Source organism: Saimiri boliviensis, chromosome 8, assembly GCF_048565385.1.
Source record: "Saimiri boliviensis isolate mSaiBol1 chromosome 8, mSaiBol1.pri, whole genome shotgun sequence".
NCBI classification, from domain to species: domain Eukaryota; kingdom Metazoa; phylum Chordata; class Mammalia; order Primates; family Cebidae; genus Saimiri; species Saimiri boliviensis.
Genome location: NC_133456.1, coordinates 14,714,246 through 14,741,132, shown reverse-complemented (window position 1 = coordinate 14,741,132; position 26,887 = coordinate 14,714,246). Strand labels below are relative to the sequence as shown.

At 41.5% G+C, this 26,887-nt stretch overlaps 1 protein-coding gene and 1 pseudogene across 4 annotated transcripts in view; both read right to left on the bottom strand.

Annotated features, from left to right (window-relative positions):
* Positions 1-26,887, bottom strand: part of SETD2 (SET domain containing 2, histone lysine methyltransferase) — a 153,229-nt gene that overhangs the window by 8,865 nt on the left and 117,477 nt on the right. For all 4 annotated transcript variants that reach the window (XR_012518725.1, XM_039477412.2, XM_074403960.1 and 1 more), the window contains 3 exons: positions 23,603-23,737; positions 19,041-19,180; positions 13,372-13,483 (listed from right to left, as the gene is read on the bottom strand). Coding sequence is in view for 3 of the 4 variants with exons in the window: in XM_039477412.2 (XP_039333346.1) it covers positions 13,372-13,483; positions 19,041-19,180; positions 23,603-23,737 (387 nt within the window). In the remaining variant the exon portion in view is untranslated. The remainder of the gene's footprint in view (positions 1-13,371; positions 13,484-19,040; positions 19,181-23,602; positions 23,738-26,887) is intronic.
* On the bottom strand, positions 15,661-15,733 carry LOC120367298 (small nucleolar RNA U3; annotated as a pseudogene).

Sequence of the window (26,887 nt, the reverse complement as noted above, 5' to 3'; positions counted from 1 at the left end):
TGTGAAAAAACACAAAACAAAAAAACAAGAAACAAAACCAAAAAACCTTTGACTTGTGCTTCAAGGCTAGGTACGCTGGAAGATCAAAGCTTGTTTGTTTCATCTACTATACCTGAACCAAAGGATTAATAACAGAATAGATGACTTTGGTTTGGATTTTCTTAGAAATGTAAGAAGAAAATGATACTTTTTTCCTTATGTACCTGTCTCTATAAAAACTCTCCCACAGAACCCTCCTTCATACACTACTCATAGAAACGTCAAACGGTGCAGCTACTTTGGAAACAGTTTGACAGTTTCTTAAAAAGTTAAACATAAATTTATCTGAAGACCCAGTAATTCCACTCCTAGGTATTTACCCAAGAGAAATGAAAATATACGTACAAAGACTTGCACAAAAATGTTCACGTGGCATTATTCGTAACAGTTAAAGAACAAAAAGAACCCAAATGTCCATCAACTGGTGAATGGATTAACAAAATGTAATATATCTATACAAGAGAATATTATTGAGTCTTAAAAAGGAATGAAATCCCGGTACATACTGTAACAAGGACAAACCTTGAACACATTACTCAATAAAGGAAGCCTAGCACAAAAGGCCATATATTGTATTATTTCATTTATATAAAATGCCCACAAGAGGCAAATCTATCAAGGAAGAAAACGAATTAGTGGCTGGGCTGGGGAGTAACTGGAAATAGGTATGAGAGGTCTTATTGGGAGGATGAAAATGTTCTAAAACCAGATAATGGTAATGGCTGCATAATTTGGTAAATTTACTCAAAGCTATTAAATTATAAATCTAAAGCAACTACATTTTATGCTTGGTATATTATACCTTAATAAAATTGCTGTTGCTGTTGGTTTTTTTTTGTTGTTTTTTTTTTTTTGAGACGGAGTTTCGCTCGTTACCCAGGCTGGAGTGCAATGGCGCGGTCTCGGCTCACCGCAACCTCCACCTCCTGGGATCAGGCAATTCTCCTGCCTCAGCCTTCCAAGTAGCTGGGATTACAGGCATGCGCCACCATGCCCAACTAATTTTTGTATTTTTAGTAGAGATGGGGTTTCACCTTGTTGACCAGGATGGTCTCGATCTTTTGACCTCGTGATCCACCCACCTCAGCCTCCCAAAGTGCTGGGATTACAGGCTTGAGCCACCATGCCCGGCCTGCTGTTGTTTTTTTAAAGTTTGTCCAAACTTGTGCTTCTGGTCATGAAAGATTAACTGTTAAATGAATTAGCCCTCTCAAGTGTTAAAAACTGGAAAACTGGACAAAATACATGAAAAAAGCCAGTTTTCACACACTGGACATTAAGCAGCACTAAACTATGATCCTGAGAAAAGAGACAAAATGAGGTAAGCCCTATGATTACCTTGGCTTTTCTGCCTGGAGAAATTTACCAGACTCTGGGGCAGAGAGGAAACCCCAAGCACAGCATGGAGTTCTCAGTAAGCTAAGGAGACAGGGACTGGAATTTAGAGTATCTGAGATAAACTAAAAGCTAACAATTCCCAGAGCTCACAGAAGGCTGGGAGACATGTGAGCTTCCACCAGCTGAAGTGAAGAGATCTCCAAGATAACCTGTGGCAATCAGTGTAGACCCCAGACAGGCAATGCCTTAGGAGTTACCCTAGAGAAAAAATCGCTCTGGACTCAACCCAACAAAGATTAAGAATAGTCTCTAAAAAATCAAGGTGATCCACAAGTAACTTGACTGCCTATCAGAACAAAGCTCAACTTTTTTTTGAGATGGAGTTTTGCTCTTATTGCCCAGGCTGGAGAGCAGTGGCGCAAACTCAACTCACTGCAACCTCCACATCCTGGGTTCAAGTGATTCTCCTGCCTTAGCTTCTCAAGTAACTGGGATTACAGACATGCGCCACCACAACTGGCTAATTTTGTAATTTTAGTAGAGACAGGGTTTCTCCATGTTAGTCAGGCTGGTCTTGAACTCCCAAACTCAGGTTATCTGCCCACCTTGGCCTCCCAAAGTGCTGCTATTACAGACGTGAGCCACTGCACCCAGCCAGCTCAACATTCTTTAATAAAGAGTAACAAAATTCTGAAACTTAACAACTTAACAGTCTCAATGTCCAGTATTCAACTGAAAATGGCAGGCAACTATTAAAAAGCAATTATAAATGTTCTAGTTTATGAAAGAAAACATGAACACAGTGAAGGAATTATAACTATTAGGCCAAAGGGACAGACTCTTGAGAAGCACACGTGGCATCATGCTCCTGACTGACCTCCCCAACCAAGTAGCATTCCTGGCGGCAGTGGATTAGGACCATGGATCATCTGGAGAACCACTACTAGCTGAGCATGCCCTACCTGACCACAAGGCAAGAGTATGTCCACACTATAGTGCACAGGCCTTTGAGGCCATGAAGACGGTCAATACTTCCAAGTTGCCCTCACATAGATTTGTTGTAGACCAGCTCAACCATCTCAGTGCCACCAAGAAATGGTCCTAACCCTGAGCTATTGCCCCCCTGCAACCTTTTATTTATTTATTTTTTGGAGACAGGGTCTCACTCTGTCACCCAGGCTGGAGTGCAATGGCGTGATCTTGGCTCACTGCAGCCTTGACCTCTGGGGCTTAGGTGATCCTCCCACCTGTATGCCCAAGCAGCTGGGACATACATGTGCACCACCATGCCTGGCTAACTTTTTTGCATTTTTTTTGGTAGAAACAGGGTTTTGCAATGTTGCCCAGCCTAGTCTCAAATTCCTGGGCTTGAGGGATCCACCCCCTGAGGCATCCCAAAGTGTTAGGATTACAGGCGTGAGCCACTGCATCTGGCCACTCTTCAATCTTGCCCTGTCTTTATCTGGTCATAGAACTAAAACTGTAGCTTCTATAAAAAGGTAAGTCTTTGGATTTTAAAACACACAAATATAAAACAAAAAACAAACAAAAATAAAAAATAAAACACACAAATATGAGTATAGTGGTCAGCATATGGAAACACCTGGGACTCTAACCCCTCTAATACTTAAAACTATAATCACTGTCCTGTTGTGTTTTTAACCTGACAGAAAGATTATCAAAAGATTTCTTGGGTAACACAGGATATAAAATCTATTTTGAGAAAAGCTACAAACTATAATTTGAGGGTATTTGCTTAAGTATGAGATACGTGGTAGGGGCTTTATCATGCAACCTTAGTTTGCTTACCTTCTGTCAAGAATAACTACCTAAACTTAAATGTAGTTTTTCAGTTAAATATATTCCTACGGGCTGGGCGCGGTGGCGCACACCTGTAATCCTAGCACCTTGGGAGGCTGAGGCAGGCGAACCACGAGGTCAAGAGATCGAGACCAACCTGGCCAAAATGGTGAAACCCCGTCTCTACTAAAAGTACAAAAATTAGCTGGGTGTGGTGGTGGGCGCCTGTAGTCCCAGTTACTCAGGAGGCTGAAGCAGGAGAATCACCTGAACCCAGGAGGCAGAGGTTGCAGTGAGCCAAGATCATGCTACTGCACTCCTGCCTGGCGACAGAGCAAAACTCCATCTCGAAAGAAAACAAAAAAAGGAAGATATATATATATATATATTCCTAAAAATAGCATTTTATTCTGGGACTTGACTACTAAAAGCAGACATTTAAATCAACTAAAAATGGCAGGGTATGGTGGCTCACACCTGTAATCCCAGCACTTTGGGAGGCCCAGATAGTCAAACTTGAGGTTAAGAGTTTAAGACCAGCCTGGCCAACATGGCAAAACCTATAAAAATACAAAAATTAGCTGGGTATGGTGACAGGTGCCTGTAATCCCAGCTACTCAGGAGGCTGAGGCAGGAGAATCGCCTAATCCTGGGAAGCGGAAGTTGCAGTGAGCCAGGATCACATCACCAAACTCCAGTCTGGACAACAGAGTGAGACCCTGTCTCAAAAAAAATAAAAAATTAAAAATAAGTGAAAGATATTTATCAGAAGTGTTAAAAATAAAAAAGAAATTAGCTTTGCAGACGCCATTACCCCAGGAGCCCTGTACTGTCAGCCATGGTCAACCCCACCGTGTTCTTTAACATCGCCACTGACGGCGAGCTCTTGGGTTATGTCTCCTTCAAGCTGCTTGCACACTTGTTTCCAGACAGCAGAAAACTTTCGTGCTCTGAGCCCAAAAGGATTTGGTTATAAGTGTTCCTGCTTTCACAGAATTATTTCAGGGTTTGTATGTCAGGGTGATGACTTCACACGCCACAATGGCACTGGTGGCAAGTCCATCTATGGGGAGAAATTTGATGATTAATTTCATCCTAAAGCATACAGGTTCTGGCATCTTATCCATGGCTGGATCCAACACTAACAGATCCCAGTTTTTCATCTGCACTGCCAAGATTGTGTGGTTGGATGGCAAGCATGTGGTCTTTGGCTAGGTGAAAGAAGGCATGAACATTGTGCAGGCCATGGAGCACTTTGGGTCCAGGAATGGCAAGACCAGCAAGAAGATCATCATTGCTGACTGTGGACAACTCTAATACGTTTGACTTGTGTTAATCTTAACCACCAGACTATTCCTTCTGTAGCTCAGGAGAGCGCCCCTCCACCTCATTTGTTCACAGCATCCTAGAATCTTTGTGTTCTCGCTGCAGTTCCCTTTGGGTTCCATGTTTTCCTTGTTCCCTTCCATGCCTACCTGGATTGCAGAGTTAAGTTTATGATTACAAAATAAAAACTAAATTACAAAATAAAAAAGAAATTAAAACTATTAAAAAATAAGCAAGTTAAAATTTGAAAGCAGAAAAATACAACTGAAATTAAAAATGAACCAATGCAAAAAGAACAAAGCGGGAGGCATCACACTACCGGACTTCAAACTATACTACAAGGCTACAGTAATCAAAACAGCATGGTACTGGTACCAAAACAGAGATATAGACCAATGGAACAGAACAGAGGCCTCACAGGAAATACAACATACCCACAACCATCTGATCTTCGACAAACCTGACAAAAACAAGCAATGGGGAAAGGACTCCCTGTTTAATAAATGGTGTTGGGAAAACTGGCTAGCCATGTGCAGAAAGCAGAAACAGGACCCCTTCCTGACACCTTACACCAAAATTAACTCCAGATGGATTAAAGACTTAAACATCAGACCTAATACCATAAAAACCTTAGAAGAAAATCTAGGCAAAACCATTCAGGACATAGGTGTAGGCAAGGACTTCATGACCAAAACGCCAAAAGCAATGGCAACAAAAGCCAAAATAGACAAATGGGACCTAATCAAACTCCACAGCTTCTGCACGGCAAAAGAAACAGTCAGTAGAGTGAATCGGCAACCAACAGAATGGGAAAAAATTTTTGCAGTCTACCCATCTGACAAGGGGCTGATATCCAGAATTTACAAAGAACTAAAGCAGATCTACAAGAAAAAAACAAACAAGCCCATTCAAAAATGGGCAAAGGATATGAACAGATACTTTACAAAAGAAGACATACAGGAGGCCAACAAACATATGAAAAAATGCTCATCATCACTGGTCATCAGAGAAATGCAAATCAAAACCACATTGAGATACCATCTCACACCAGTTAGAATGGCGATCATTAAAAAATCGGGAAACAACAGATGCTGGAGAGGATGTGGAGAAATAGGAACACTTTTACACTGTTGGTGGGAATGTAAATTAATTCAACCATTGTGGAAGACAGTGTGGCGATTCCTCAAGGACCTAAAAATAGAAATCCCATTTGACCCAGCAATCCCATTACTGGGTATATATCCAAAGGATTATAAATCATTCTACTACAAGGACACGTGCACACGAATGTTCATTGCAGCACTGTTTACAATAGCAAAGACCTGGAACCAACCCAAATGCCCAACGATGATAGACTGGATAGGGAAAATGTGGTACATATACACCATGGAATATTATGCAGCCATCAAAAACGATGAGTTCACGTCCTTTATAGGGACATGGATGAACCTGGAAACCATCATTCTCAGCAAACTGACACAAGAGCAGAAAATCAAACACCGTATATTCTCGCTCATAGGCGGGTGTTGAACAATGAGAACACATGGACACAGGGAGGGGAGCACTACACACTGGGGTCTGTTGGGGGGAAATGGGGGAGGGGTGGGGGGTGGGGAGGTGGGAAGAGATAGCATGGGGAGAAATGACAGATACAGGTGAGGGGACGGAAGGCAGCAAAGCACACTGCCATGTGTGTACCTATGCAACAATCTTGCATGTTCTTCACATGTACCCCAAAACCTAAAATGCAATAAAAAAAAAAGAAAAAAAAAAAAAAAAAAAAAATGAACCAATGGATGAACACGAACATAGTGAAGAAATTAAAACTACTAGGCCAAAGGGACAGATTCTTGAGAAGCACAGGTGGCATCATGGATGAGCTTAGCTAATTCGGTACAGCAGAAGATAAGATCAGTGAACTTTAAAAAGAGGGTAACAGAAACCATGCAAACTGAAGCATAGGGAGAAAAGTGCTGGGAAAAAGTCTGATAGAGATGTGGAGGTCTGTCAGACAATATTAAGTGGTTTAATAACATGTATATAATTGGAGTCCCAGGAAAAGGGACAATGGTATAAAAAACATATATTTGAAAAAAATTCCCAGAGTGGATGAAAACTACCAATCATGGATCTAAAATGTACAAGAATCAAAAGCATATTAAACACAAAGAAAACAAAACCAAGATATATCATAATCAAACTGCTAAAAACTGTTTAAAAGACAAAATCAGGCCAGGCACAGTGATTCACGCTTGTAATCCCAGCACTTTGGGAGCCTGAGGCTGGTGGATCACCTGAGGTTGGGAGTTCAAAACCAGCCTGATCAACATGGAGAAACCCCGTTTCTACTGAAAATACAAAAAATTAGCCAGGCATGTTGGCGCAAGCCTGTAATCCCAGCTACTTGGGAGGCTGAGGCAGAGGATCACCTCAACTCAGAAGGCAGAGGTTATGGTGAGCTGAGATTGTGCCAATGCACTACAGCCTAGGCAACAAGAGCAAAACTCCATCTCAAAAAAAAAAAAAAAAAAAGACAAAAATCACGATAGAGGAAAGATAATTATATTTTTATTAGAAACTATTATAAAAAATAATCGATATCAAGTAAAATAAGTGGAAGTGTTACAAAATAAATAAATAAATAATTGAAACGGCTTTTAAGTGTTGAAAGGAAGAAAATATAAAATTAGAATTCTGTATCAGTGAAAATATCCGTCGTATCTTGAATTGCTTTAAAAAAAAAAAAAGAAAGAGCCGGGCGCGGTGGCTCCAAGCCTGTAATCCCAGCACTTTGGGAGGCCGAGGCGGGTGGATCACGAGGTCGAGAGATCGAGACCATCCTGGTCAACATGGTGAAACCCCGTCTCTACTAAAAATACAAAAAACTAGCTGGGCGTGGTGGCGCGTGCCTGTAATCCCAGCTACTCAGGAAGCTGAGGCAGGAGAATTGCCTGAACCCAGGAGGCGGAGGTTGCGGTGAGCCGAGATCGCGCCATTGCACTCCAGCCTGGGTAACAAGAGCGAAACTCCGTCTCAAAAAAAAAAAAAAAAAAAAGAAAGAAAGAAAATATCCATCCTAATAAACCTGCACATGGATGTTTTTAGTAGCTTTATTTGTAATTGCCAAAAGCTGGAAGTAAACAAGATGTCCTTCAGTAAGTGAATGGATAAATATAAACAGTGGTACACTCCGACATTCAGTGCTAAAACAAAATGAGCTATCAGGCCATGAAAAGATGTAGTGAAAGCCTCAATGCATATGGCTAAGTGAATGACGCCCATCTAAAAAGGCTACCTACTGCAGTCAACTATATGACATTCTGGAAAAAGCAAAACTATGAAGATCATGAAAAGATCAGTGGTTGCCAGGAACTGAGGAAGAGGGATGAGGAAGGAAGGCAGGATGAACAAGAGGAGACTGAAAATTTTTTTTTTTTTTTTGAGACTAAGTTTTGCTCTTGTTTCCCAGGCTGGAGTGCAATGGCATGATCTCGGCTCACAGCAAACTCCGCCTCCTAGGTTCAAGCAATTCTCCTGACTCAGCCTCCTGAGTAGCTGGGATTACAGGCATGCACCACCATGCCTGGCTAATTTTGTATGTTTAGTAGAAATGGAGTTTCTCCATGTTGGTCAGGCTGGTCTCCAACTCTCAATCTCAGGTGATCCGCCCACCTCAGCCTCCTAAAGTACTGGGATTACAAGCATGAGTCACCACACCTGGCCCAGCTCAAAAGATTTTTAGGGCAGTGAAACTATTCTGTATGATACTGTGATGTTGTATACATGTCATGATGCCTTTCTTAAAACCCACCAATGTACAACACCAAGAATGAATCCTAATGTAAATTATGGACTTTGGTTGGTAATAATGTGTCATAGTAGATTCATCAATTGTAACAAATGTACCACTCTGGTGCTTTGATGATGATAGAAAGGGAAGCTTGTGTGTGTGCAATGGCAGCAGGTATATGGAAACTTTCTGTACTTCTTGTTCAATTTTGCTATGGCAAAATAGAACTAAAATTGCTTTAAAAAATTTTTTTAAGTGGTAAGATAAATACCTTTCTTCAGACAAACAAAAGCTGACAAAATATATCACCGGCATATCTGAAATAAGGGAAATGTTAAAGAAAAAAAAATTTTTTTTTAAGACAGTTTTGCTCTTGTTGCCCAGGCTGGAGTGCAATGGCATGATCTCGGCTCACTGCAACCTCTGCCTCCCAGGTCCTGCCTCAGCCTCCCAAGTAGCTGGGATTACAGGCATGCACCACCATTCCCAGCTAATTTTTTGTATTTTCAGTAGAGATGGAGTTTCTCCATGTTGGTCAGGCTGGTCTCGAACTCCCAACCTCAGGTGATCTGCCACCTCAGCCTCCCAAAGTGCTGGGATTACAGGTGTGAGCCACCCCACCCAGGCTTTTAAAGGAAATTCTATTTTTTTCTCTTTGTCTTTTTGTTGTTGTTGTTAAAGAAAATTTTGTAGGCTAAAGAAAAATGATCCTAGATGGAAATTCAAATCTAGATGAGAGAATGAAGAGTGTTGGAAATGGTAAATATCTGGGTAAATATAGGACTTAATGGAAGATTGTGATAATATGCATACTGTAAACCTTACAACAGTGTTTTTCAAATAAGTAGGTCTCAAGATCCCTTTACTCTTAAAACACTGAGGATCACAAAAAGCTTTTATTCATATGGGTTACATCTATCAAAATTTTTCATATTAGAAATTAAATTCAAACTGAGAAAAAATTGTTTTTAAAAATAACATTAGCAAATCTATTTTATAATAATACATATAACAGTAATGTAATTTTTTGTGAAAAATAACTGTTTTCCAAAACTAAAGCAATTCAGTTAAGAGTGGCACATTTTACATTTTGAAATCTCTTTTAACGTCTCACTTAGAATACAGCTAAGTCTCACTGGCTTCTGCATTCAAATATGTCATGTGCCCTCTGGAAAATTCCATGGTATATTTGTGAATGTACCAAATATGACAGAGGCACATCATGTTTTCTTATTATTAAAACAGCTTTGACTTTGTGGCTCCTTTGAAAGGGTCTTAGGACCCCTAGAGGTCCCCACACCAAACTTTGAGAACCACTGTTTTAAAACAACCACTAAGAAGTAAAGCAGGCCAGGTGTGTTGGCTCATACCTACAATCCCAGCACTTTGGGAGGCCACAATAGAAAGACTGCTTGAGGCCAGAAGTTTGAGACCAGCCTGGTCACCAACACCGTGAGACCCTGTCTCTACAAAGAATACAAAGATTAACTACTTGGGTGGCTGAGGCAGGAGGATCATCTGAGCCTGGGAGGTAGGGACTACAGTGAACCCTGATGGTGCCACTGCACTCCAGCCTGGGCAACAGAATGAGAGCATGGCTCAAAAATAAATAAATAAAAATAAAAGAGGTATGGCTAAGCCAATAGGGGAAAAAATAGAATACTTGGAAAAAATTCTAAATCAATTCAAAGGAAAGCAAAGACAAATTAAAAACAAATAATAAGGCCGGGCATGGTGGCTCACACCAATAACCCCAGCACTTTGGGAGGCCAAGGTGGGTGGATCACCTCAGGTCAGGAGTTTGAGACCAGCCTGGCCAACATGGTGAAACCCCATCTCTACTAAAAATACAAAAATCAGGCTGGGTGCAGTGGCTCATGCCTGTAATCCCAGCACTTTGGGAGGCTGAGGAAAGTGGATCACCTGAGGTCAGGAGTTCAAGACCAGCCTGACAAACATGGAGAAACCCCGTCTCTACACAGACACACACACACACACACACACTCACTCACTCAGCCAGGTGTGGTGGCAGGTGCCTGTAATCCCAGCTACTCAGGAGGCTGAAGCAGGAGAATTGCTTGAGCCGAGGAGGCAGAGGTTGCAGTAAGCCAAGATTGCACCATTGTGCTCCAGCCTAGGCTACAGAGCAAGGGAAACCCTACCTCTAAAAATAAAATAAAGCAAACCAAATGACAAAATAAATAAATCCTTCAGTTTAGTGTTTAAACACATAATACCGTACATTTTCAAACCTTACCCTCCTATGACCCCTGAGAGCAATAAGCTTGCCTTATATAGTACTGCTTTTGCATCCCCAGGTCTGGGCACAGCACTTGTGCCAAATAGGAACTCAAATGTCTGATAAATAATCAAAATGTAAAAGAGTGAGATTAAGTTCAGATCTGTGTGACTTAAAATTTATATTTAGAGATCTAAGGTTCCAATCTAGTAGATTATAATTCAGGCACTGCCTTTTGGGTGTAGTATTTCCAATAGCCTACTCCCCAGACACACATGCACATATTTAAGAAGTAAAGATCAAACATAACCTGACAAGTACACTCACTCTGGGTGGTTGGATATAGTAAGGTTTTATAATCATACTTCTCTTACAGTTGATCACAAATAGTAGTGCCAATTATTTAGAGTTTAATGTGTATAATAATTACCTTGGGACCTTGTATCACTTCAGATTCTGATCTAGCAGGGCTGGGACAGGGAGTGAGATTCTGCATTTTTAACAGGTGGTGCCTGGTGCTGTTGGATGCTGAGTAGACCTAACTGTTACAAAAAGCTCATTGTGAAGGCCCCAACTCCATGGTCAACCCCTCCAGTCCATCTCCAGCAGACAGCCTTGTGAAAGGCAAATGTCACTGCTCAAATCACTTTAAAGGTTTCCCTTTCTCACCAGCTAGACAGAGAACAAAGGTCTAACTGTATAGCATGGCACATAAACTGCTCTTTTACTTGGCCCTTACTTCTCAGCTCCTACTTTGTGCATGGCTAGTTTGATGACCTGGATTTCCTAACACAGGTCTTCATATAAGAAAGGGCAATTCCTTGAGCATTAAATAAGCAACAGTGAACTTCATGTCCATTCCTCATTTGCTTTGAAAGGCCTAATTTAATATGCATATACTAGACCAAAAGACTGAATCAAGATTAATAGGGTGCCCATGCACCTGGGCTTATAAGAAGGGTAAGACCTCCAACATGCTTTATGAACTTCAGATCTTTTCTTAATCCCTTTATTTTTCAAAAGACATAACATAATACAGAAGTCTGGAAATGGGAGTTGTGATTTTTGTTTGTATTTAAGCTTACAAATAATTTAAATGCCAAGTGCCTAGCAGTCTTGGGCATATTCCTAAATGATTCAGGAAAACAAGACAGCACAACAGCTGGACTGATGTGGCTAAGTGATTCATGTGATTCATTTAAAATTTAACAAACTCCACATGGATTGAACTTAAGTGTATATCTTCTTGGCAAATGCCAAACACATGTAAAGAGAAAAACATTTCTTCCAAAAGTGAATAAAATATAAAAGAAAGAATGAATTCATTTCCACTTTAGTCCCTTCTCACTCCAGCTCCTTCTTTTCTTCCCTCTTCCTTCTTCCACCAATTCCCAATAATTTAACCAGTTAAGTACTTATAACTCAAAATTTAAAAAAAATATTATTCAGGTTTTAGAACATAAAAATATGGTATCTGATTTCATTCAAGACACTTCATATAGTCAGCCATGGTGGCTCACACTTGTAATTCCAACACTTTGGGAGGCTAAGGCAGCCAGATTACTTGAGGTCAGGAGTTCAAGACCAGCCTAGTCAACATGGCAAAACCTCATCTCTACTAAAAATACAAAAATTGGCCGGGCATGGTAGCAGAGCACACGGCAGAGCACACGCCTATAAATCCCAACTACTTGGGTGGCTAAGGCATGATAATTTAATCCCAGCTACTTGGGTGACTGAGGCATGATAACTGCATGAGTCCAGGAGGCAAAGGTTGCAGTGAGCCAAGAACACATTTAAAAAAAAAACAAAAACGAAACCAAAACCAAAACCCGCCCCTCTCACTGGTTTGGAACAGATGAATCATAAAAGCATATGTTAGCTGGGCGCGGTGGCTCAAGCCTGTAATCCCAGCACTTTGGGAGGCCGAGGCGGGTGGATCACAAGGTCAAGAGATCGAGACCATCCTGGTCAACATGGTGAAACCCCGTCTCTACTAAAAATACAAAACATTAGCTGGGCGTGGTGGCATGTGCCTGTAGTCCCAGCTACTCAGGAGGCTGAGGCAGGAGAATTGCCTGAACCCAGGAGGTGGAGGTTGCAGTGAGCTGAGATCGCGCCATTGCACTTCAGCCTGGGTAACAAGAGCGAAACTCTGTCTCAAAAAAAAAAAAAAAAAAAGCATACGTTATGGGGCACTAATAACAAAAAGCAAGGAAAGGCCAGGCTGTAATCCCAGCCTGGCTCACGTCTGTAATCCCAGCACTTCCGGAGGCTGAGGCAGATGGATCACTTGAGGTCAGGAGTTCGAAATCAGCCTGGCCAACATGGTGAAACCCTGTCTCTACTAAAAATACAAAAACTAGCCGGGTGCGGTGGTGCATGCCTGTAGTCCCAGCTACTCAGGAGGCTGAGGCAGGAAAATTGCTTGAGCCTGGGAGGCCAAGGTTGCAGTGAGCCAAGATTGTGCCACTGCACTCCAGCCTGGGTGACAGAGTGAGACTCTGTCTCATTTTAAAAAAAAAAGGGAAAGGCAAAGAGAGAGAAGAGAGGCCCTGAAGCGATCATAGTAAGGGGTTCTTTGAACACCCCTTGCAATTCTTGGCCATGTATCTCCCTCAAATGAGTAAATAGGTAGCATGCATCTGAGCCCCTGAATGTCTAAAAAAGGCCATTCTTTCTCCCTGACTTCATCTCTACACCTTGATACATGCATGATCATTCACTCATTTTTCAGAATAAGGAAAAAAATCCCAAAACCATGTGACTATTGGCCTTATAGAATGACAGAAGAAAGACTCACAAATGATCAGGAAATACACATGTAAGCCACACTCACCTTCATGGGGTTTTCATCATATGTTGGAGTTCCAAGGTCCATCTCAGCTTCATGCTCAAGGCTGGCATCATCTCCTGGGCTTTCCCAAGTAGGAGGATCCCACTGAGTCTGCCTAGAAGGAGGTAAAAACAGCCATGCTGTCAGGGCTAGGAAACAGAATCCTGACATAAACATCTCTGCTCTTACATACAGAAAATATAATATAAAATAAGACACAGAATAAGTCAGCTACATGAGTCAGAGATAAACTTTTGATATCTTCCCAGCAGCAATTAGTCTAGCACAGAGACATGCCCCTCCTCATTGTTTAGTCCACCATATTTCTTTGGGCAATGATGTGGCAACACTGATTGGGTGTCAAAGAAAGCAGAAAACCCAGACATCCTGTCTCTCACCTGACTCTAAATGTCCTGCATATTAAGATTCAGCAAAGCCTGAAGTGTACAGGAAATAGACACCCGCCTATGTCATCCCTCTGTAGATGAAGAGGCAAACAGTGACTGTACCTAGCATATAACTGGAGAAAAATAACTCAACATCTCTCACAATCCTTGACCACAAGAGAAAATTATCTCTTGCTTTAGGAGCTTTCTTTATTGTGGTTCTGCCCCCTTTGGTTTAGTGATTGACAACATGGGATATGTACAGGTTAAAAACTTGTACCCTCGGCCGGGCGCGGTGGCTCAAGCCTGTAATCCCAGCACTTTGGGAGGCCAAGGTGGGTGGATCACGAGGTCAAGAGATCGAGACCATCCTGGTCAACATGGTGAAACCCCGCCTCTACTAAAAATACAAAACATTAGCTGGGCGTGGTGGCGCGTGCCTGTAATCCCAGCTACTCAGGAGGCTGAGGCAGAAGAATTGCCTGAACCCAGGAGGCGGAGGTTGCGGTGAGCCGAGATCGCGCCATTGCACTCCAGCCTGGGTAACAAGAGCAAAACTCCGTCTCAAAAAAAAACTTGTACCCTCAGCCAGTGCCTCACACCTGTAATCCCAGCACTTTGGGAGGCTGAGTCAGGTGGATCACCTGAGGTCAGGAGCTCGAGACCAGCCTGGCCAACATGGTGAAATCCCGTCTCTACTAGAAATCCAAAAATTAGCTGGGAGTGGTGGCGGGCTCCTGTCATCCCAGCTACTTAGGAGGCTGAGGCAGTAAAATCACTTGAACCTGAGAGGCGGAGGTTGCCGTGAGTGGAGACTGCGTCACTGCACTCCAGCCTCAGCAACGAGAGTGAAACTCTGTCTCAAAAAACAAAAACAAAAACAAACAAACTTGTACTCTCTACTAAAAATATTCTCGACTGACTGCAAGAAGGAGGTTTCAACCATGTAAACTCATTAAATTTTTACAGTTATTTTGAAAGTAAGCAGACAAATATTTTTCTTTTTTTAAAAAAAAAGCTAGATCTGTAGGATAAAAAGTGGAAGTAAGAAAATTCATGTTCAGGAGTCTGAAGCCAGCTGTCACAGAGAATGTTATAAGGGCAGTGACTTAAAATGTCAAAAGCCTCAAAGGATCTAACAAATCTGGCAGGTTGGCCGGGTACAGTGGCTCATACCAGGACTTTGGGAGGCTGAGGCGGGTGGATCACCTGAGGTCAGGAGTTCAACACTAGCCTGGCCAACATGGCAAAACCCCCTCTCTCCTAAAAATACAAAAATAAGCTGGGCATGGTGGTGCATACCTGTAATCCCAGCTACTAGTGGGGCTGAGGCAGGAAAATCGCTTGAACCTGGAAAGCGGAGGTTGCAGTGAGCCAAGATCATGCCACTGCACTCCAGCCTGGGCAACAGAGCAAGACTCCGTCTCACGAAAAAAAAAAAAAAAATCTAGCAGGTTAGTCTTGTCACTACAGTCTTCTGCTTTACCACCACACAAATCTTTAGTCAACAACATTAAAGACACTTGATATAAATCAGCATGTGTGTGTGTGTGTGTGTGTGTGTGTATATAGATAGATAGATATAGATATACATATAGATTATTGTAAAAATAGGCTTACCTCTGACCTATGGAACTTTTTTTTTTTTTTTTAATTTATTTTTTTTTATTGTATTTTAGGTTTTGGGGTACATGTGATGAACATGCAAGATTGTTGCATAGGTACACACATGGCAGTGTGCTTTGCTGCCTTCCGTCCCCTCACCTGTATCTGTCATTTCTCCCCATGCTATCTCTTCCCACCTCCCCACCCCCCGTCCCTCCCCCATTTCCCTCCAACGGACCCCAGTGTGTAGTGCTCCCCTTCCTGTGTCCATGTGTTCTCATTGTTCAACACCCGCCTATGAGCCGGTGCTCTACACGTTCAGAGAAACTTCTCTAGTAACAAACTATAGAAATGATCCCTGAAAGTATAGTCTTGGAACTAACTTTTTTAAGGCTCAAGATTTCTACCATAATAAAAGAACCACAAGCAGCTAAGGGTGTTATTACAGAAACTGAACAAATATATATATATACATTTGTTCTTAGATACCAGACAAAGAAAACCTAGAAAAGACGGGAAAGGTACACATGTAAATAAGAAATACAAACTTTTTTTTATTTTTGGAAGATTGTAGAATATTAAAAAGCATGTTTTGGTGTTAAAAAACAAAGTTATAGCTGGGAGTGGTGGCTCATGCCTATAATCCCAGTGTTTTGGGAGGCTGAGGCAGGTTGATCACCTAAGGTCAGGAGTTCAAGACCAGCCTGGCCAACACAGTGAAATCCCCTCTCTACTGAAAATATCAAAAAAAAAAAAAAAAAAAAAAAACGGTAGCCAGGTGTGATGGTGCAGGCCTGTAATCACAGCTTCTCGGGAGGCTGAGGCAGAGGAACTGCTTGAACCTGGGAGGTGGAGGTTGCAGTGAGCCAAGAATGCACCACTGCTCTCCAGCCTGGGCAACAAGAACAAAAACTCTTGTCTCAAAAAAAAAAAAAAAGTTCTGGTTAAACCAGACATGGTTTTAAAAATCATTACACATTCAATTAGCAACATAATGAGGGCTCATTTTATAAAAGCATTTTTGTTTTTTGAGACAGAGTCTTACTCTGTCTCCCAGCTCAAGTTCAGTGGCGTGACCTCAGCTCACTGCAACTTCTGCCTCTGGGGTTCAAGCAATTCTCCCAATTCTCAGCTTCCCAAGTAGCAGGGATTACAGGCGCCTGACACCAAGCCCAACTAATTTTTGTACTTTTAATAGAGACAGGGTTTCTCCATGTTGGCCAGGCTGGTCTCAAACTCCTCAAATTAGGTGATCTGCCCATCTTGGCCTCCCAAAGTGCTAGGATTACAGGTGTGAGCCACCACGAACAGTCTATAAAAACATTTTCATGAGAATAAGGAAGGCCCTTCTAAACAGAAAGCATAAAGGGAAAATATTCAAAATTATGAACATTTTAAACTTCTTTATGTCATAAGACATCAGAAACAAAAACATCTGCAATACTCTTCATAAAGAAATCTAATGCTGTGGACAGAAAATGGGTAGATACCCCAAACAAGTAACTCAAGAAATACACAAATGACCAACAATCCAATGAAGACACCCCATCTCAATAACAAAAGAACTAAAAACAAAACTATTTCCCACCTGTTAGACTTGCAAGGTTAAAAGAGATGACATGAGGGAAAAAGGATTTTTTTCTGAAAACAAAGTCTTGCTCTGTCACCCAAGCTGGAATGCCATGGCACAATCATGGCTCACTACAGATTTGACCTCCTGGCTCATGTGATCCTCTCGCCTCAGCCTCCCAACTAGTTGCGAATACAGGTGTACACCACCATGCCCAGCTAATTGTTGTATTTTTCGTAAAGATGAGGTTTCACTATGATGCCCAAGCTGGTCTTGAACTCCTGGGCTAGAGCGATCCTCCTGCCTCAGCCTCCCAAAACACTGGGATTACAGGCATGAGCTGCTATATGTGGCTAAAATGAACTTTTATACACGATTTTTGAGAGTCCAAATTGGCACAAACTATTGTTTAATGGTAGGCTGATAATACTTCTCAATTTAAAATGTGTACCTGTTTTGCCCAACAATTCCACTTCTAAGCACCCATTCGAAGAAGCAGTAAGATTAGCATCCCTAAGAATGTCCAGGGTTATAGTTAGATGTAAAATAGTGAAGACCTACCAATCAGAGAGAGTTAAATACAACTTGATATAGCTATACAATAGAGCAGGGTTTGGCAAACTTTCCTGTAAATGATCAGACAATAAATATTTTGACCTATGGGCCATATGGTTTCTATCACAACTACTCTGTCATTGTAGTGTGAAAATAACCATAGACAATTTGTAAGCAAATGTGCATAATTGTGCTCCAATAAAACTTTATTTGCCAAAACAAGTGGCCTGTGGGCATAGTTTGCCAGCCCTGAAACAAAGTATAAACAATTACTAAAAGAACAGTTGTGCTGGGTGTGGTGCCTCACGCCTGTCATCCTAGCATTTTGGGAGGCTGAGGTGAGAGGACTGCTTGAAGCCAGGAACTCATGAAGATCGGTCTGGGCAACAAAGCAAGACTCTGTCTCTACAAAAAAAATAATAATAATAAAGAAAAAATCCTATAGTTCTATGTTAACTGATAAAGCTCTATAAAATAGATTAGTAAATAAAGCAGACTATAAAAATATGTATCTTAACAATTAACGTAAGATTATATGAGTGTATACACACACACAGAATACATATACCCACATAAAGCTATCTGTCAAAGAGGTATTTTTAAAAACATTAAATAATTATCTCTGAGTAGTGGTAGTACCAGTACTTATACTTCCTTCTTAGTACTTTCCTAGTATATTTGTTTTCTACAATAAGCATAAATAATGTGTGTCAATAATAAACAATCGCAGCCGGGCGCGGTGGCTCAAGCCTGTAATCCCAGCACTTTGGGAGGCCGAGGCGGGTGGATCATGAGGTCAAGAGATTGAGACCATCCTGGTCAACATGGTGAAACCCCGTCTCTACTAAAAATACAGAAAAATTAGCTGGGCATGGTGGCACGTGCCTGTAATCCCAGCTACTCGGGAGGCTGAGGCAGGAGAATTGCCTGAACCCAGGAGGCGGAGGTTGCGTTGAGCCGAGATCGCACGATTGCACCCCAGCCTGGGTAACAAGAGCGAAACTCCATCTCAAAAAAAAAAAAAAAAAAAAAAAAGAATAAACAATCTATTTAATTTGGAAATAGAAGAGTGCTGTCAGTAAAAAAAATTCAACAGCAGAGTTGAGTAGCTTTGATACAGACTGCTTGGCTGGCAAAGCCTAAAATATTTTATTTTCTGGCCTTTTACAGAAAAGGTCTATGACCCCCTGATACTTATACAATGTCAGATGAAGTTACTAACATTTAAAAAATCTCCTTAACTTTCTCTAAGAGTCTTGTGAATTAAAAATACACCAAAACTGCCAGGTGCAGTGGCTCATGCCTATATCCCAGCACTTTGGGAGGCCAAGGCGGGCTGATCACCTGAGGTGAGAGGAGAGAGAATGAGAGAATGAGACAGAGAGAGAGAGAGAGAGAGAGAGAGAGAGAGAGAGAGTGTCTGTGTACACTTGTTCACTTCAAGCACAGTGAACAGCCAATGACAAGAAGTTTACAACTGTAAAACTCCCCTTATAATGGCAGCTTCTTGTATTAAGTAAAAGCAGACTTGGGAATGCCCACACAATACCTCTTACCTTGTGATCACATGGTAGTAATAAATCTTCCCTTCTGGATCTCGGGCTGTCTTCCAGTTGGGAGGTAAGACAATAGTTTTTGGTTTGGGAGGAGAGGGGGGCGGCAGATCCAAGAGATTATTTGTCACAATCATTTCGGACTACAAAAAAACACACACACATTTTTGATCAGTGATCTCTCTCTTAATCTGGCTGAACAGGACACAATAGCCCACTTAAATATATAAAAATGTACATCTATGTCCTCTTAAAAAAAAAGGATAAAGGAAAGGTACATTCTGGAAAAAAAGGGGCAGTATATATAAAGAGCTTTACGGAGGTATCATAAAATTGACAGTTGGCTCTAAATTTACCATCTAAGATGATATATTAAAAAATAGCCAGCCAGGCATGCTGGCTTACTCCTATAATCCCAGCACACTGGGAGGCCAAGGTGGGTGGATCACCTGAGGTCAGGAGTTCAAGACCAGCCTGGCCAACATGGTAAAACCCTGTCTCTACCAAAAATACAAAAATTAGCTGGGCATAGTGGTGGACACCTGTAATCCCAGCTACTCGGGAGGCTGAGGCAGGCGAATTGCTTGAACCCAGGAGGTGGAGGTTGCAGTGAGCTGAGATTGTTATCACTGCAGCTGGAGATTACTTTTGGATACAAAAAGATGTAATCTTTTTGAGATGGAGTTTCACTCTTGTAGCCCAGGCTGAGATTGTATCCAGCCTGGATTACAAGAGTGAAACTCCATCTCAGAAAAAAATAAATAAATAAATAATAGCCAGCAGTTTATCATGTATTGCAGCATTTTTCAATTTTAAAACACCAATTGTAAGGCAAACCAACTGCAGGACAGCAATTAGCTAAATGGGCTCCAGACATACCTTTACCTTTAAAAACAAAAATAACAGGCCGGGCGCGGTGGCTCAAGCCTGTAATCCCAGCACTTTGGGAGGCCGAGGTGGGTAGATCACGAGGTCAAGAGATCAAGACCATCCTGGTTAACATGGTGAAACCCCGTCTCTACTAAAAACACAGAAAAATTAGCTGGGCATGGTGGTGCGTGCCTGTAATCCCAGCTACTCAGGAGGCTGAGGCAGGAGAACTGCCTGAACCCAGGAGGTGGAGGTTGCGGTGAGCCGAGATCGCGCCATTGCACTCCAGCCTGGGTACCAAGAGCAAAACTCCGTCTCAAACAAACAAACAAACAAAAATAACAAAAACAAAACCCGAGAAACCAAAAAAAAAAAATCAAAAAGCTCTGAGAAGCAAATATGACAGAATGTTAACATTTATCCATTATATTTTTTCTTTATCTGAAACCTCAAAACTATAAAATATTAGTGCCACATTCTGAAAAACATAAAAACCTCATAATCACTTACGGTCTGAATTTTGTTTCCCTAAAACATGTGTATTGAAACCCTAATCCTGCTGTCACTGTTACTGGGACACAGAGCCTGCAAAGAGCTAATTAAGATTAATGAAGGCCGGGCGCGGTGGCTCAAGCCTGTAATCCCAGCACTTTGGGAGGTCGAGGCGGGTGGATCACGAGGTCGAGAGATCGAGACCATCCTGGTCAACATGGTGAAACCCCGTCTCTACTAAAAATACAAAAAATTAGCTGGGCATGGTGGCTCGTGCCTGTAATCCCAGCTACTCAGGAGGCTGAGGCAGGAGAATTGCCTGAACCCAGGAGGCGGAGGTTGCGGTGAGCCAAGATCGCGCCATTGCACTCCAGCCTGGGTAACAAGAGCGAGACTCCGTCTCAAAAAAAAAAAAAAAAAAAAAAAAAAAAAAGATTAATGAAGTCCTAAGAGTGAGAACTTCATCTAATAGGACAGTGTCCTTTATTAGAAGAGAAAGTGACACCGCGGACATTCACAGAGAAAAGGTCATGTGAACGTACAGCAAGAAGGCAGCCATTTGCAAGCCAAGGAGAGTGGCTTCAGGAGAAACCAAAAGTGATGACACCTTGATCTTGGACTACCAGTCTGAAGAACTGTGAGGAAATTTCTTTATTTAATGTACTCAGTCTGTGGTATTTTGTTACAGCAGCCCTAGCAGACTAGCAATCACCATAAGGATATATACTTGTTCCTTCCTTTAAGCCTATTAATGAAGATACATTTTTCAGCTTTAACTTGCTTGAGTAGTTAAAGAGGAACCCGAAGACCCCAGGCTCAGATAAAACGTTTTCACCTTTATGCAACCACAAGTCTTTGAGCATTCTTGCTTTGTGTATACTTTTCTTTATTTCACCTAGCAGGGGTTTTTTGGTACAGCTTAAGTTTCACTTCCTCCATTCCCCTATCCTTTAGCTTATAAAGTGACCTCTTTTCCCCAAGCTTCTCCGTCACTTAACATTCCAAATCATTTATCTCTTAATAGTTTAAGGCAAAAAAGAAAAAAATATATTCCAAACCATTCAGTAGTTATTCACAACACAAAACTTTGACTACTTCTAGTGTAACTAATTGTGACCATCATCTCTCTCTTATTTGGAAGATCAGCTTTTAAGAATACAAATGGAAGCTGGGCACGATGGCTCAAGCCTATAATCATAGCACTTTGGGAGGCCAAGGTGGGCAGATCACGAGGTCTGGAGATGGAGACCATCCTGGCCAACATGGTGAAACCTCGTCTCTACTAAAATACAAAAAAATTAGCCAGGCATGGTGGCGCGCACCTGTAATCCCAGATACTCGGGAGGCTGAGGCAGGAGAATCGCTTGAACCCGGGAGGTGGAGGTTGCAGTGTGAGCTGAGATCGTGCCATTGCACTCCAGCCTGGGCAACAAGAGCAAAACTCCATATCAAAAAGAAAAAAAATACAAATGGAAACTTACTTATTTTTGAATTAAAAATGCCTAGACGGCTGGGTACAGTGGCTCACCTGTAATCCCAGCACTTTGGGAGGCAGAGGTGGATGATCATCTGAGGTCAGGAGTTCGAGACCAGCCTGACCAACATGGCGAAAACCTGTCTCTACTAAAAACACAAAAAACTAGCTGGGCATGGTGGCAAATCCCAGCTAACTTGGGAGGTGAGGCAGGAGAATCGCTTGAACCCAGGAGGTGGAGGCTGCAGTGAGCCGAGATCACGCCATTGTACTCCAGCCTGGGCAACAAGAGTGAAACTCCATCTCAAAAAAACAAAAAAAACTTTTTTTAAAACATTGTACAACATGTATAGTGAAGTATATCACACAATTCTACATGCGTAGTCCATGGTATCTAGTACAGCATCATATTCTAGTTCAAGTTAAGCAGCCCTAATACAAAAATCCAAAACATTCTGAGTGCTGACATGACACTCAAAGACCATGTTCAAAGGAAATGCTTATTGGAACATTTCAAGTTAGAGATTTTCAAATTATGGATGCTCAAGAGGTAAGTATAATGCAGATTATTCCAGAATCCACAAAATTCTGAAACATTAAACACCTCTGGTCCCCGAAGCTCAGATAAGGGATACTCAAACTGTACATGGTAAATCCTAATAGACAGCTGATCTAGAAAATTATTACTATGTACAGGTGCAGTGGCTCATGCCTGTAATCCCAGCACTTTGGGAGGCCAAGGCGGGTGGATCACCAGGTCAGGAGTTAAAGACCATCCTGGCCAACATGATGGAACCCCATCTCTAAAAATAAAAAAATTAGCTGCACACGGTAGTCCCAGCTCCTCAGAGGGCTGAGGCAGAAGTACAGCTTGAACCCGGGAAGCAGAGCTTACAGTGAGGCAAGATGGTGCCATTGCACTCCAGCCTGGGCGAAAGAAGAAGAAGGAAGAAGGAAGAAGGAGGAAGAAAAGGAGGAAGAAGGAGGAAGAAGGAGGAAGAAGGAAGAAGAAGGAAGAAGAAGGAAGAAGAAGGAAGAAGGAAGAAGGAAGAAGGAAGAAGGAAGAAGGAAGAAGGAAGAAGAAGAAGAAGAAGAAGAAGAAGAAGAAGAAGAAGAAGAAGAAGAAGAAGAAAATTACCGCTTCAAAAATATAAAAACACAAGGTCAGAGTAAATAACAAATGAAAAGGCTCCTAGGAGCAAAATACATATATTAACACAACTGTAAATTCCAGAGAATTAAAAAAAATTGTTTTTTACAGCATGGTTGAGTTCATGCCCTCAGGGTGCTCAGGTAAATTTGGTGGCTACACAAATTTAAAAACCGGACAGGGGCAGTGGTTCACACCTATAATTCCAGCACTTTGGGAGGCCAAGGTGGGTGGATCACCTGAGGTCAGGAGCTTGAGACCAGCCTGGTCAACATGGCAAAACCCTGTCTCTACTAAAAAAATAAAAATTAGCTGGGTGTGGTGGTGTAAACCTGTAATCCCAGTTACTGGGGGGGCTGAGGCAGGAGAATGGCTTGAACCCAGGAGGTGGAGGTTGCAGTGAGCCAAGATTACGGCACTGCACTCTAGCTGGGGCGACAGAGTGAGACTCCGTCTCAAAAACAAATAAACACAGAACATGTGAAAAAACAAAAACAAAAATAAAACCCAAAACAAAAGAAAACCTTCTAAAGACAAAGTAGACAGTCAATTAGTTTTAACAACAGAAATATTTCTTACTGGCTGCAAGGGCTGAGGCTGTCCTGGTGCAACTATTGTAGTCACTGCTGCAGCTGGCTGTACAACTACTCCTTGTGGGTGAGCTGTGAAAATCTGTTGCCCCTGGATATACTGAAGACTTGGCTGGGCATAACTCTGAAAGGTAAAATGAAGAAATTAATAATTTAAATTTCTGTCACTTTAATAAAGAAACTGACTTCCAAGTTGGCAATCTTATATAAAGATATACCCAAAACATTTAAAAATTTTTTTGTATATATATTTGGACATAATGTGTAAAATTTTATTTTCAAACACCATGGTTTCTTTTCTGACTAACTCCCTATTCATTCGCTTACTTTGATTTTACTTTATCATAAGAAAATAAAAACTTTTTTTTTTTTTTTTTGCTCATAGAAACTTTTCAACTGTTTAGCTTTCAATGACACTGGAATGACACTAAAAACTAAACAGTTGGACAGTCTTTATATGCAAAAATAATGACGTTCTGCTCCTGGTATATGCAAGACACAGTGCCACGCTGCTCTTTTCAGGAAGCTTTTTGCTACCAACTTGTAATGACAAACAGGTTGTTTGGACCAAAAAAGGTCAAAAGGTATGAATCACAGTAAATAAGATGATCACATTTGTTTAAGTTTTTTCTAGTCTTCTATGATAAAACTCCTCAGCAGAAAGACAGCAAAATCAATGCATTTGAAATTCTCACCACACACTAACTTACACAGTGTTCTATGATGCAAGAAGCCCCTTAACATATGGCATCTCATTTAGTGCTGACCGCCATCAAAAGCAGGTACTGCCCATACTTGGAGTTTCGTAAGAAATAAGTACTATGCTAGGGCTTTAATCCACTCTGTAATTATTTCTCAATCATAGAAAATCTGCTTAAAGAAGAGGCGACAAGAAGACTGAAAAAATAGCCTTGCTGTCCTAAGAGCTGATAACTGCTAAGGAATTGAATAGATATGTATCCTGTACTTAAGGACAGATTTTGGTCCTACAGACTGAGATTCTACCAGGTGAAACGATTCAGAAACCTTAAATGGTAAGTACTCGAAATATCAACTATAATTCCAAATGATACCAGTAAAAACTCAAGTAGTCTGAATAGGCAATGCAGCTACCTAGCAGGTTTCTGGATGAGTAATTTTTGACAGGACACAGGAAAAAGGAAAAGAAGAATAGCTAATTTGGTATTCTGGATTAACTTAATCTACTCAGATAATAAATCAGACTCCTGCCGGGCGCGGTGGCTCAAGCCTGTAATCCCAGCACTTTGGGAGGCCGAGGCGGGTGGATCACGAGGTCGAGAGATCGAGACCATCCTGGTCAACATGGTGAAACCCCGTCTCTACTAAAAATACAAAAAACTAGCTGGGCGTGGTGGCGCGTGCCTGTAATCCCAGCTACTTCGGAGGCTGAGGCAGGAGAATTGCTTGAGCCCAGGAGGCGGAGGTTGCGGTGAGCCGAGATTGTGCCATTGCACTCCAGCCTGGGTAACAAGAGCGAAACTCCGTCTCAAAAATAAATAAATAAATAAATAAATAAATAAATAAATAAATAAATCAGACTCCTGGTAATTAGGATTATAGGTGCATGCCACCATATGGCTAACATTTTTGCATTTTTTACAGAGATGGGGTTTCGCCATGTTGCCCAGGCTGATCTCGAACTCTTGGGCTCAAGCAATCCGCCTGCTTTGACCTCCCAAAGTACAAGGATTACAGGTGTGAGCCACCCTACTCAGCTGCATATAAACATGTTGGGGTAAAGATCATCCCACAGACATCTAGAAGTATAGGTTTAAGAATGTCTGCCCTATCTAGAGTGAAGATTACAGGTGTGAGATAAACACACCTGTCCAAATATATTCTTGATATCCTTATTCTGATTCTAAAAGTTTTTTTCCAAATACATATATATATTCTAACTTTTAAATTTTTTTTTTTTTTCTTTTGAGACAGAGTTTCACTCTTGTTACCCAGGCTAGAGTGCAATGGCGCGATCTCGGCTCACCGCAGCCTCCGCCTCCTGGGTTCAGGCAATTCTCCTGCCTCAGCCTCCTGAGTAGCTGGGATTACAGGCACGTGCCACCACGCCCAGCTACTTTTTTGTATTTTTAATAGAGACGGGGTTTCACCATGTTGACCAGGATGGTCTCAATCTCTTGACCTCGTAATCCACCCCCCTCGGCCTCCCAAAGTGCTGGGATTACAGGCTTGAGCCACCGCGCCCAGCCAACTTTTAAATTTTTTTTGTTAAAAACTAAGACACACGGTAGGGGAGGCGTGAAGAAGGGTTAATTAATGGGTACAAACATACAGTTTGATAGAAGAAACAGGACCAAATATTTGATAGATCAGTAAGGTATCTATACAATAATCTTACTGTCTATTTCAGAATAGCTAGAAGAGAATAACTGAACGTTTCTAGCATAAAGACAAATATTTAAGGTGATATCTCAATATACTGATTTCATTTTTACAAATTATATGAATATATTAATAATCGAATGTACCCTGAAATACGTACACCTATTATGTATCAATTAAAAAAAAAAAACTTTAAGACACAAACACACACATTAGCCTAGGCCTACACAGAGTCAAGATCAAGGTATCATAAGGCCACAGGAATTTAATTTTTCAACTCCATAATAATTTTAATGAGGACCACTGTTGTAAATGCCATCTGCTGTAGACCGTTTAAAACACCATTATGTGGCACACATGACTGTATTTATGAATAGGTTGAGCATAAACATTTCTGATTTCCCTAAACAGAAATCCTAAATGCTATAAAATCTGAAACGTTTTGAGCATTCACATGGTGCTCAAAGGAAATACTTGCTGGAATATTTTTGATTTTGCTTAGGGATGCTCAACTGGTAACTATATATAATGTAAATATTCCCAAATCTGGAAAAAAAAAAAAAAAAAAAAAAAATCCGGCCGGGCACGGTGGCTCAAGCCTGTAATCCCAGCACTTTGGGAGGCCAAGGCGGGTGGATCACGAGGTCGAGAGATCGAGACCATCCTGGTCAACATGGTGAAACCCCGTCTCTACTAAAAATACAAAAAATTAGCTGGGCATGGTGGCATGTGCCTGTAATCCCAGCTACTCAGGAGGCTGAGGCAGGAGAATTGCTTGAACCCAGGAGGCGGAGGTTGCGATGAGCCGAGATCGCGCCATTGCACTCCAGCCTGGGTAACAAGAGCGAAACTCCGTCTCAAAAAAAAAAAAAATCCAAAATACTTCTGGGCTCAAGCATTACAGATAAAGGGA